This window comes from Lepidothrix coronata, unplaced genomic scaffold, assembly GCF_001604755.1.
Source record: "Lepidothrix coronata isolate B3197 unplaced genomic scaffold, Lepidothrix_coronata-1.0 Scaffold204, whole genome shotgun sequence".
NCBI lineage: Eukaryota > Metazoa > Chordata > Aves > Passeriformes > Pipridae > Lepidothrix > Lepidothrix coronata.
This window is the reverse complement of record NW_016690384.1, coordinates 1,360,184-1,373,188: the sequence shown is the minus strand read 5'-3', so window position 1 is coordinate 1,373,188 and position 13,005 is coordinate 1,360,184. Positions and strand designations below refer to the sequence as shown.

The following is a 13,005-nucleotide window of genomic DNA, read 5'->3' as shown; positions in this document are numbered from 1 at the left end:
AGGTGGGCAAAGCCCAGCTCCATCCAGACCACCCCTCTCTCTGCTGTAACTCTTCCCAAAGCACCTTTTCCATGACACCTCCTTTAAACTGCCCTCTAACATCAGTGTCCCATCAAATTTGGAAGGAGATGCTCTTTACACATTCCCCTCTTGTCCCCACCACTGAACCACAGGCTGGAGAAGGTGGTTCCCCTTTTGGGCACCACAGGAAGTGATTCTTTCACTCCCCAACTTGATCAAAGTTCAATACAAAAAAAAAAATACAAACCCTTTTCCAAACTGGATTGATTTTTCAAACAGTTCTTCTCATGATCTCAATGTGCTTGGAAAAGTCAACCACAACTGGGAGCACAACTGGGAAGCTGTTCTTGGGGAACAACAGAGCCTGGATATTGCCACTGGAAGGTTCTGGACTCTCAAAGTCCCAATATTAAAAGCACTTACCTCTTCAAGGACATCTGCAAGCTTACTGAGTATTTCCTCAGGAAGGCTCTGGAATGTGGGAACGCTGCAACAGAAGAGAAACCTCGGTTAATGGATCCCTTTAGACAGGACAGAATTCCAGCTGCACCTCTCCTCTCTCTTCCAGGGATATTTTGCTCTCATCCTCTGGGGCTGAACAAGAAAAGCAGCAAACAATGGAAATCTGATCCCTTTCCAGCAAGATGTATTTTGGGATAACAGGAGACCACTTGCAGTGAAACCTCTGGAGAATCATCTGTAAAGCTGGGACCAACCAAGAATCCATCCAGGATCGTCCGGAATCCATCTGCACCACAGGCCTGCTCAGTCACACCTATGGCTGGGCACATTTTTCCTGGTCTGCTTCCAGCCCACCAGCAATGAAATCCAACATTAAAAGAGGGCAGAGAAGGTCAGCTCCGACCAGCACCGGGGAAAAGCTGGAAACCACACACGGACACAGGAAACACAGAGCTGCCAAGGACATGGGGCACCAACAGACCCCCACCCAACCACTCCAGGAGCTACTGATGACTTCACTGGGGGGTTTATACCTGACTTTGTTGGTTTTCTTTTGCCAAAAAGGTACCTTTTCCCCTTGTTTGGCAGCAATGCCCTCAGAAAAGGGCCAGGCTGGGCCTGCTGGCTGGAACAAGAGGGTGATGCAGCAACAAGGAGCCCACTGACCCAGGGCCACCAGACCAAGGTGGAATTCAGTCTGGAGCAGGAGGAGGGATCTCCAAACCTCCAGCAAGGACCCTGACCTTAAAGCTGTATCTCCACTGCCTTACAGCCCACCCAGCAAGGCTGGGCATTGTCCTCCTTGGAGATATTCAGAAGCCAGGCGGACACAATCCTGAGCAACCAGCAACCTGAACGGGGGGCTGAGCCAGGTGACTTCCAGATGGCCTTTCCCAACCTCCCCCAGCCTGGGATTCTGCAACAGCCCTGGTTTCTATCTCCCTGCTTTCCCTAAAAACCTGCTGTTCATCAATATTCCCAAGTGGTGCTGAGCGAGACCCAGACACGATGTTCATTCCAGAGGCAGGAAAGCAGCACTGCACCTGCTTTAATTGAAACCACTTGTCCTCCACAGACTAATTAACGACACACCCACATGAAAGAGTAGAGGGTAGAGCTCTGCCAAGGCTGTTTCCAAGAACAGTTTGCTCGGGAGTTGCTTCCCTACATGGTGTGAACACAGTCCTGTGCTCCCAGTGTTGGTCTGACATTCCCAGTGCTCCGGTCCGATTCCAGGAATGTGGATAATGAGGTGCCAAGGGAGCTGCTGGAAGCATTTCCTTCTGAGTGGTAAATAGAACCCAAAATACACCATTGCCCAGAGAAAAGGTGGATGCCCCATCCCTGGAAGTTGAGGGAACCTATGGAATCAATGATCTTAAAGGTCTTTCCCAACCTAAATTATTCTGGGACTATTTGCCTCCTTTTGATTAAAAAAGTAGCTTCAGCTGAATCTATGTAACGGTAACAAGACAGACCTGGCCAAATAAATGCAGAAAAATAGGACTTTTCATCCTCTCAGTAACACCTTTTTTTTTCCTTAGGAAGGGCACTTTTATTGCTGGAAACACACAGGTCCAAACCACAACAGCAGACAGGAAGCACTGAAAAGGAATTATGTGATGTTTGGCCCTAAGTATAAAATGAAGGTTCATTATACCAATTCCAGCATTCCCAAATGAGGAATAAACTTATGGGAGAAGATAATAGCATTGGAAAAGGGGATGGATTTTACCGTGGTTGCACCATTACACTCCCAAATTGGGGGAGTATTTTTTTATGGATAATTATGCAATCCAGGGGAGGGTAGTGGGAGACATCCACTATAGACCAAGTCCATAAAAACCAGGGAAATAGCCCGTGAGCTCTGAACAAATTCCAGATCTTACCACAAGAAGAGATTACAACTTAAACTCAGCAACAAAGCAGGTAATGGGAAAATCAGCTTGTTGAGAAAACAGATTCCAGCTACAGCATATCAGGGAATTACCCCATTAATATCCCAGGTTTATGATGGGCCAGTATCCTCCTGAACAGCCAGAAGTGACAATGCAGCCGAATATTTGAGTCTCATAAGAAAAGGCCTTACAGGACTCGATTCTCCAGGTCAATAAAAACACACCTCTGCTCTCTGCAGGACAATATTAAATGGATTCATCAAACAGATCCTTGGTTTCCTCCCAAACCTGCCTGTATGATTGAAAGAGTTGAATACAAAAGTGAGTGTTTTGAAGGTTATTTCCATGTGGGTACTTGCACTGAAAGGAAAATGGAGCCTCAGCTCTCAAGGGAGAGCTTAGAGCAAAACAGCTGAGCTGCAAATTGCTCCAAGTGGGAAAATACATGTTAGGGAGGCAAAGGGGAGCAGAAAACTCCAAGGAAATCTCTGATCAGCACAGCAAGAGGTGCAAAAAATTGTATTTCGTTTTCTACAGCTGTGTGAGATCTGTGAAAAGGCCTGAACATATAGAAAAGCAAACACTGGGTTCAATGCATTCATTATTTATGGCAGAAGAAATCACAGCAAATGCAGCTCCAGCTCATCAAGAAGTGACTGTTTTGCCAAACAAAGCAGCATCAAGTACACCCAGAGTTTTCCAAGAAGTTCCTCTCCAACTGCTCCTTAAATCCTGTCAGCAATGAAGATCTTAAAACATCCCTGTCACCTCCTCTAGGCAGGGACAGCAGCTCCAGAGGCACAACGAGCGAGGCAAAGCACATCCCTAACTTTGGGAAATTGAGTTTTAACCCCAAGTGCCAATAAAGCTGATTATTTGAATCCACAGCCATCCCAATGCTGGATCAGAAAAGCTGTGGGGCTGCCAGGAGGTGACAGGATGAGGAGCAGCCCTGCACCTTCTCCAGTCTCCCTTCCTTGGCTCCCCCTGGGTTCTGACAGGGAAAGGAGGAGCAGCTCCTGCTGGTGAGGAGAAGTGACTTTTGCTGGCTGTGTTCCACACTCCTCAGCTATGGAACACTGTAGGGGCTGACAGTCCCCATTCCTGGGGAGGGACCGTGGGGAATTGCTCGGTGTCTGCAGCTATTCCGGCCGGCTCCGAACGCGACACGTTTTCCCAGAGAGCTCAACATGCCCAACACCAGCTGCCAAACTCTGGGAAAACAGCTGTGCTAAAACATCCCTGGTGAGTCTCTGTCCTGGTACAAAAGCAAGGATGTGCCCAACCCAAAGGAGGTGGGAAAAGCTGGGTTCCATCCCTGGGGATGTGCAGTCACCAAGGGAGAAGATCATCCACTGTTAGCAGGGCTTTGGTTCGTCCCTGTGATCCATCCCATGGGATTACTCCTGCACAAAACCAGCAAGGGCTTCCAAGCAATCCTGGTTGTGCCCCAAGGGCTGGATTTCAGCCTAAAAGCCACTCGGTGGCAGAGCTGCCAACACTGTGACAGGACATTTGTCTTCAGACACACAGGAAAACTCCACAGGGTTCTTGGCTCTTCTTCCCTCAGCCCAACACAAAAGCAACTATTCACTTCCTAAATCCATTCCAAGATGTGTCTCCCAAACTTTGGAAGGCTGTTCATTGAGAGTGTTCATCCAGCTCCATGCAGATGATCCTCCTGGGTTAACTCTGAAACAAAACCTTTCTCTTTTATTCCATGCTGGCACCCCCACAAATGCAGTTGTTGCTGCTGTTCCCTGCCTTGGGCCAGCTGGGAATGCAAAGCTCAAAACTCAAAACATGGCAGTAGAAGGAAATTAAGCCTGTCTGAGTTCCCTAAAACTCCAAACTGAGTTTTGGCACCCAGCTGGAGTGAAGGTTGAAAAGTGCTCGTGTCTTTGCTCCCCACATTTGGGAGGCCCCAACAGCTCTGTCTCTCCACTCTGAAAGAACTGAGGCTGAACCTTCTGCAGCACCAGCTGTTGCCTAATTGAAGAAATCCACCAAAAAAAGGTGCTTGGAAAAACTCAAGCTGTACAGCTGTCACCCAGTTGTGGCAGGAAGGGACCCCTGGCTCCATCAGGACCATGGCCTTGGAAAAAAAAAATAACCAAGAAATGTGTTTACAGCCTAATTGATAAACTTTACCAAAACTCACTGTGCAATCTTTCATGTTGTTTTCTTTTTGCCTTCTTGTGCTGGGACATGTTGCGCCAGAGGATCACAGAATCCTGGAATGGTTTGGATCTGGAGGAACCTTAAAGCTCATCCAGTTCCACTCCCTGCCATGGGCAGGGACACTTTCCACTAGCCCAGGTTGCTCCAAGCCCCGTCCAACCTGGCCTTGGACACTTCCAGGGATGTGGGATCTTGTAGAAGACAAGTTTCAAAAGAAAAAACAACAGCAACAACAATTATTGCTCCCACACCAAATTTCTATCTTAGGGGGCAGATCCTGTCCCAGCCATGTTAATCCAGCCAAAGAGAGAGAAAAAAAAAAGCTGATTCTGGAATAAAGCCTGATCCAAGGCAGGAATGCAGAGAGCAGAGGCACAGCAAGACCTGCCTCTCTGTTTTGCAGCAATCCCTGAGTGCTGAGATCAGCCACGGACTGCCCTGGAGCAGCTTGGGGGGAGAAAATGCAAACATTTATTCTTTGAAGGATCAAGTGCTGGGTTTTTTCCAACGCGGTACCACCACAGCAGACGTGGAAGAAAGTAAGTTGAGAAAAAGTGTATTTATTTCTTAAGAAACTCAATCCTTACCCTGTCACACATGGAATTGGAAGTCAAGGCTGGGCTTCCTGTAGCCATTTCACATGTGCTTTGCTAAAATTCATGGAATCATTGAGGTTGGAAAAGCCCTCTAAGGTCACAGAGTCCACGCTGTGATCAACCCCCACCTTGTCCCCCAGCCCAGAGCACTGAGTGCCACGGCCAGGCCTTCCTGGGACACCTCCAGGGATGGGCACTCCAAACCTCCCTGGGCAGCCCCTGCCAAGGCCTCACCACCCTTTCAGGGAAGAAATTTTCCCTAATATCCAACCTGAGCCTCCCCTGGCACAGCTGGAGGCCGTTCCCTCTCCTCCTGTCCCTTGTTCCCTGGGAGCAGAGCCCGACCGAGCGGTGCCAGCACAGGGATGGGCACTGCCCTTGGCCTGTGCCCACACTATTTTTGATACAAACATACCTATTTTGATACAAATATAGAGGTGATTAAAGATAAAGGCTGTTGCTCAAAGCCCCCCCAGCCCTGAACACATTTGTTTCTATGCTCCTGCTTTCACAATCCAGCTGAAATTAAATTGTGCTTGGCTTGCCATGTAATCACCTCTTCAAAACAGTTTGCTGCCAAAGGGTTTCTCTCCAGCCTTTTTTTCCCCATTCTCTGAGAGGTTTCATGGGAAATGAACCCTCACCCTTCAGACCCAGAGTGGGTGCTCCAAGCCTGATTTCAGCATCTTGACTGAATCCCAGAATCCCAGAATGGTTTGGGTTGGAAGGGACCTTCAAGCCCATCCAGTGCCACCCCCTGCCACGGGCAGGGACACCTTCCACTAGCCCAGGTTGCTCCAAGCCCTGTCCAGCCCAGACTTGTAGACTAAAACTACAACTGCAACACAGCCCATCACCTCACACAAGGTGCTGGTGCCTGGAGAACCAAAGCCCTTTGTGAGAGACTCAGGCTGTGCCTCCAAAGGGATCCTCAGACACTGATCAGTGCAGTGAATACCCCATGAGTGGAAAGAAGTGACAAGTGGCATTTGCATGCACGTCCCACTCTGCCCCACTCCCCCAAATTGGCCATCTCCAGGCCCAATTGAAGGCAGGCGTGTTGTCTCTCACAGATCTCTGCCGTTCCTGACAGCAAATTGTCACAATAATCTCCTTTTCACCAAGCCCCTGACAACACTATTTCCCAGGCAGGGAGCTGTTTGCTGCTGGAATGCTGCTCCCCTCCCTTCAACCAGCCCCATTAAACCAATGGATTACAAAGATTACCATAATTTTCTGTCTTTGTAATTACATTTATACAAAAGAAAAATGGGCTGTGAATGTTTTTAAGATCAGATGAATCACAAGCGTTTCATGTTCTCCCGGGAAACTTCTTCCAGCGCCCGCCAAACCAAAGGGACCTGAAGGAGACAGGGAGCTCCTGGAGTGGGGCCAGAGGAGANGGTCTCTCCTGTTGAGGGCTCAGAACTGGGCACAGCTTAAACAATATTAGAGAATCAGGAGAAATGGAGATGGAGGGTCACAGCCACTTACACTCCCTTTATTTACACTCATCCCTGGCCTTGGAATCAGTTCATGCAACACAGCTCTGAGGAAGGGAGAATAGATTTGCTCTGCAGGTGTTGCAGACGACTTTTCTGATGTGCTAAAGCCACCCAAGCATTAAAACAATTCACAGTTATTAATTTTGGAGAGGGTGAAAATGTTACAGCTCCAGTTTGAAAGCTCTGCCCCTCATTATACAGCCCTTACTCTGGTAAATAAATTCCTGAAAGGGGGTTGTGGTGAGTTTGTTTTCAGGTAACTGGTTATATCCGAGGTGCTGCTACACATAGGAAAATGGAGAGACACAGGAAACAGCTGAACTGATCTTTTCCCTCCAAGTAAAGCAAGGGCCAAGGGTGGCATTTTTCCTTCTGATGAGAAAGGATAACAAGGATGCAAAGGGATGATGGCTCTGCTGACATCCTGAGGCCAAAACTGCGGTTTTCCCTGCAGGGAATGCGAAATAGCCACAAAACAATTTGGTGGCACACCCTGGAATCATTAAGGTGGAAAACTCATCCAAGATCATCAAGTCCAACACCACTATGTCCACCAGGAAACCATGTCCCAGGCACCACATCTACACGGGTTTTGAGCATTCCAGGCACCCTATTCCAGCCCAGGTTCTGTTTGTGTTCAACAGGCTGCACAAAACTCCAGAGTATTATTTTCCCTTGCTCCTGTCAATCCCTGACAAGGTTCATTATCAGACACGGCCCTCCTACTGCATCTCATTTGTCAGTCACGGGGGAGATTGTACAATTTCACAGAAAAATTCAATTGTTGCTTGTCATGATGAGAGGGAGGCAGAGAAATTAGCAGGTATATGAACCCCTTCTCCCATTGTAGATGAATTCATTCAGGATGATTCATCCTGAAAAGGACAATTGCTCCCAAAGAGCTACAAAAACTCAGCAGCAGCAACTACTCTGGAAACATCACTAAACTTCAAGCAGGCACAGTTCTGGTTACTCATCTCGAGGCAGAGGATTCACACTCCCAGCAGTGCTGCTCCTGTGCCTCCTCAGGGAGGGAAGCTACACCTGCTTTAATCCCCGGAGTCTGTTATGGGACAACAGGCTCTGCTCTAGCAGTTGGTATTTCTTCATATTTGCAAATCAAATTATACCTGCAGTTCTGAAGTAAAGCTTCTGTACCTTCCATCCCCCTGTCTGTTCCAACATTATTATATCACAGAATCCCACAATCACTGAGGTTGGAGAAGACCCTGTGATCAACTCCCACCTTGTCCCCCAGCCCAGAGCACTGAGTGCCACGGCCAGGCCTTCCTGGGACACCTCCAGGGATGGGCACTCCAAACCTCCCTGGGCAGCCCCTGCCAAGGCCTCACCACCCTTTCAGGGAAGAAATTTTCCCTAATATCCAACCTGAGCCTCCCCTGGCACAGCTGGAGGCCGTTCTCTCTCCTCCTGTCCCTTGTTCCCTGGGAGCAGAGCCCGACCGAGCGGTGCCAGCACAGGGATGGGCACTGCCCTTGGCCTGTGCCCACACTATTTTTGATACAAACATACCTATTTTGATACAAATATAGAGGTGATTAAAGATAAAGGCTGTTGCTCAAAGCCCCCCCAGCCCTGAACACATTTGTTTCTATGCTCCTGCTTTCACAATCCAGCTGAAATTAAATTGTGCTTGGCTTGCCATGTAATCACCTCTTCAAAACAGTTTGCTGCCAAAGGGTTTCTCTCCAGCCTTTTTTTCCCCATTCTCTGAGAGGTTTCATGGGAAATGAACCCTCACCCTTCAGACCCAGAGTGGGTGCTCCAAGCCTGATTTCAGCATCTTGACTGAATCCCAGAATCCCAGAATGGTTTGGGTTGGAAGGGACCTTCAAGCCCATCCAGTGCCACCCCCTGCCACGGGCAGGGACACCTTCCACTAGCCCAGGTTGCTCCAAGCCCTGTCCAGCCCAGACTTGTAGACTAAAACTACAACTGCAACACAGCCCATCACCTCACACAAGGTGCTGGTGCCTGGAGAACCAAAGCCCTTTGTGAGAGACTCAGGCTGTGCCTCCAAAGGGATCCTCAGACACTGATCAGTGCAGTGAATACCCCATGAGTGGAAAGAAGTGACAAGTGGCATTTGCATGCACGTCCCACTCTGCCCCACTCCCCCAAATTGGCCATCTCCAGGCCCAATTGAAGGCAGGCGTGTTGTCTCTCACAGATCTCTGCCGTTCCTGACAGCAAATTGTCACAATAATCTCCTTTTCACCAAGCCCCTGACAACACTATTTCCCAGGCAGGGAGCTGTTTGCTGCTGGAATGCTGCTCCCCTCCCTTCAACCAGCCCCATTAAACCAATGGATTACAAAGATTACCATAATTTTCTGTCTTTGTAATTACATTTATACAAAAGAAAAATGGGCTGTGAATGTTTTTAAGATCAGATGAATCACAAGCGTTTCATGTTCTCCCGGGAAACTTCTTCCAGCGCCCGCCAAACCAAAGGGACCTGAAGGAGACAGGGAGCTCCTGGAGTGGGGCCAGAGGAGAGGCCCAAGGGATGGAGCAGCTCTGGGAGCAGCAAAGGCTGAGGGAGCTGGGGCTGTTCAGCCTCCAGAGCAGAGCCTGAGAGGGGCCCTCAGCCAGGTCTGGAGGGGCTGCAGGGAGGGGGCAGAGGATGGAGCAGGCTCTGCTCGGGGGGCCCAGCAATGGCACAGGAGGAACGGGCAGGAACTGATGGCCAGCAAGTTCCAGCTGGACAGGAGGAAGAACTTGTTGGCTGGGCAGTGACCCAGCCCTGAAGAGAGAGCAGAGAGGGGGTGGAGTGTCCTCCCTGGGGCTATTCCAGAGCTGTGTGGACACACTCCTGTGCCCTGTGCCCTGTGCTCTGGAGCAGGGAGGTGGGACCAGATGCCCACTGTGGTCCCTTCCAGCCTGACCCATCCTGGGATTCTGTGTAATACTGAGATTTCTCCTAGCACTGCTCCCATCCCTTCCCAGCCAGACTCCAGCCATTCTCCCATCCCTTCCCAGCCAGAGCCAAGCCCTCTCCCAGCACTGCCCCCATCCATGTTATTGATTAGGGTACAATTCAGGCCATTTGTCCTCCCCGGAGCTCTGAAGGCTGACAGATGGCAGCTCATCTTAATTCCTTCTTTCTAATGGCTTTTATCCATACCCTTGGGAATGCTGCTGCTGCTGCTCTTTGTCTTTCCCTGGAAGAGCTCTGTCATCTCTGCATGCCTTTTTATGTATGCTACCAGGATTTCTGCCTGAGCTGAGCCTGGATCTACTTGAAACAGGTGCTACTCCATGTTTCGGGAGCCTCAGCATCCCAAACACCTTTAAAACACCTCCAAAGCCATCCCTGGGAACCCTCTCTTTCTCCAGGATAAGCCTCATTCCCCTTCTGAATTAAAGCAAAGAGGAGGAGGATCCCTGAGGTCACGATGCTGTTGATTTTCTCCTCCCTTCACCTTCACAACTGAGGAGTCCAAAACTTGCTCTGCACAGTGAAGCCTCTGCAGCTGAAAATGAATCAGGGATTGAGGATTTTCAAGGGGCTTGGATTGTATTGGAGAAATAATCAAATAAACTTGACAGACTCAACATATGGTTCCAAAATTCAATTGTTTATGAAAACATACTCTTGGGAATACGTCAGGCAGGCAAGGAACGAAATGGGCAATAAAACCCCCTGAACAAACCAAAACCAACCGTGCTGGGAAGTCAATTCAATGATTCAAAACGGTTCTGTTGTGCTGCTGTCAAATCATCTTTACTTCTCACTTTCTTTACTTTCTTTGGGGCTGCGACCCCGAAACCAGCTCCTCGATTCTGACACTCCCAGGCCCATCCCACTTCTGACATCCAACACACACAACATTCCAACAGGAGCACCCTGGGTTTGGATGAGCGGAGATGCAGCCACGGGGATGGATGGAAATGGGCGACACATTCCAGGGACAAAGCAGTTTGGAGAAGGGGGAAACCACCAGTGAGGAGCGAGACCCACCAGCCGTGGGGCAGTGGATCCACGTAACAGTCACCCTTGGCCACTGTTTTGTTCTGGTGATCCCAGCCAGGCACTCACACTGTCTCTGGGACTCCTTTCCTGATGAACAACACATCCCAAAAGGGAGACTCTCAGCCTGGGAGATCTCCTCCCACTCACAACAGGATTTCCACACTTACTTATGGCTCAGAAACTCATCCCTAAGTTTGCTGGGCACAGGTGTCCCTGTGGAACCTGGCCACTGCTTTTGTCTTTTATCTTCCAAATGGCTTCCCACTGCCAGAGGAATATTGGGAAGGAATTGTTCCCTGGGAGGGTGGGGAGGCCCTGGCACAGGTTGCTGCCCCTGGATCCCTGGAAGTGTCCAAGGCCAGGTTGGACGGGGCTTGGAGCAACCTGGGCTAGTGGGAGGTGTCCCTGCCCATGGCAGGGAGTGGGATGAGATGATCCTTAAGGGCCCTTCCAACCCATTGGATCCGTCCCCACGTGAATCCCAACAGAGGTTTAATTTTGCTCTATTCAGCCCATCCTACTTTCCCACTGTTTCTTCTGCTGCCACATGAAAGCTTCACCAAGTTCCACCCATTTGTTTAATTAATTGCTGCTCAGCAGACTCCAGGAGATCAGCACAGGGCACAGTTGCCTCTGTATCCCAGGAAGGGATCTCTGCCAGCACATGGATCATCTGCCCATGGTCGAACCTCTAAACCCTGTCCACTTGTCCTGCTTCCAAACTGACAAACACAGAAGTGAAACTCGAGTCTTTGGGAATATTTGCTGCCCCCCTGAGCCCTGTAACCCCCGAGCTGTGCTGTCCCTCTTTGCCCACAGCAGCACCCAGGGAGCCTGGCCGTGCCCAGACCCCATCCCCAGCCACCAGTGGCTCTCCCACCCCAGCAAAACCAACTTTTAGACATAATTTCTGCCAGTCAGTTTCATTTTTTTTCTTCATAGAAAGAAGGTCATCGCAGTAAGATTATGGCTGGCTGACAGGTTTTATGTTCTGTACATTGATTTATTCAAGGCCACACGGCATCTTGATTAAACCCCCCATTACATATGTTTGGGAGGGAACACTTCAGATTAAAATGACTCATTGACAGCTATCAAAATACAGTTAAAAGGAGTGAACAACAGGTGTTGGAAGCACTTCCCATAAATCCATCCCTAGTTCACTGTCACTTCTGATTTATTGAGGATCATTCCTCAAGTTTGTGGATGACTCAGTGTACTCCTCTTGGGTGATTAATGCCTAACAAAATGCCCTTTAACAGTTCACACGTATCCAATATCCCATTTGGGGACCAGGCACGGAGATCAGGGCAGCAGCACCGGGGTGAGCACACAAGGATTGACTTAAAACAAGGTCCTCTCCAATAACCTCCTCCAAAAAACCCCGTTAACAGCTGCTGGAACAACCCATTTGTCATTTGCTACAGATTCAGAGCGGGTGTTACCTCCCTGGGAGAAAGATCAGATGGTGAAGATCATCTCAGAGGTGAAGGAAGGCAGGGCCCAGGGGAATTGAAAATCAGATAAACTGAGGTTTTTCCTTCATTCCCCCATTTCCAGCAATAAGGAAAGTTCTAGACCAGCACCGTGTGGGCTGGAGCTCTATTCCTGTGGGAGCCTGGAAGACAAGGTTGGATATTTCCTTATCAAGACATTTTTCCTTTCACTAACCCAAATCCACTGGAGGTTGTAGCAGATCTCAGTGGCTCAGGGAGACTGTCCCTGATCAGTTGTCCCTCAGACATCCAGGACCTCGTGAAGATGGTGCTGGGAACAGTCTGCTGGTGCAGGGTGGGAATTTATTGAAGCATCAGTTTATCCCATCATTTAAACACACAGGAACAAAAGCTCCTGGACTTCTGGCTGTTTGGATGGGCAAATCCAGGTCATGGACTCAAACCCTGAGTTCCTCAGAGGATGCAGGAGATGCTGAGCACCTCCCTTCCCTACAACTGCAGGGCAGTAGAGGCTGTGTTGGACAGGACATCTGCCCTGTGTTGGTTTGGCTCAGCCCTACCTCCTCTTCTGCACCAGGAGATCCCAAACACGAACCACTTTGTTATTCCGTGCTCCGAAAGCAAGTGTTGATTCCTCCTGCACTTCCCTCCTCAAGATCAGGGCTCACTCTTTATTTTGTTTCAAGCAGCAAGACAAATTGATTTGTTTGGAATAACACCCTTTATCTTCCCACCCCTGGGCAGAGCAGCACAAATCCCGTGGCTGTGTGTTCGTGCACACGCATATTCCGATCTGCTCGGAATTTTATCCTCGAAGTTCTGTGGCTCCAGCCGTTTTTCTTGTTAAAATCAGTATCTTATTGACTCGTGGTGTGCTTTGGGCAGCTG

At 49.3% G+C, this 13,005-nt stretch overlaps 1 protein-coding gene across 1 annotated transcript in view; it reads right to left on the bottom strand.

Annotated features, from left to right (window-relative positions):
* Positions 1-13,005, bottom strand: part of PRKG1 (protein kinase, cGMP-dependent, type I) — a 367,703-nt gene that overhangs the window by 123,640 nt on the left and 231,058 nt on the right. Inside the window, exon 5 of the mRNA XM_017832653.1 lies at positions 445-508. Within this exon, the coding sequence (XP_017688142.1) occupies positions 445-508 (64 nt within the window). The remainder of the gene's footprint in view (positions 1-444; positions 509-13,005) is intronic.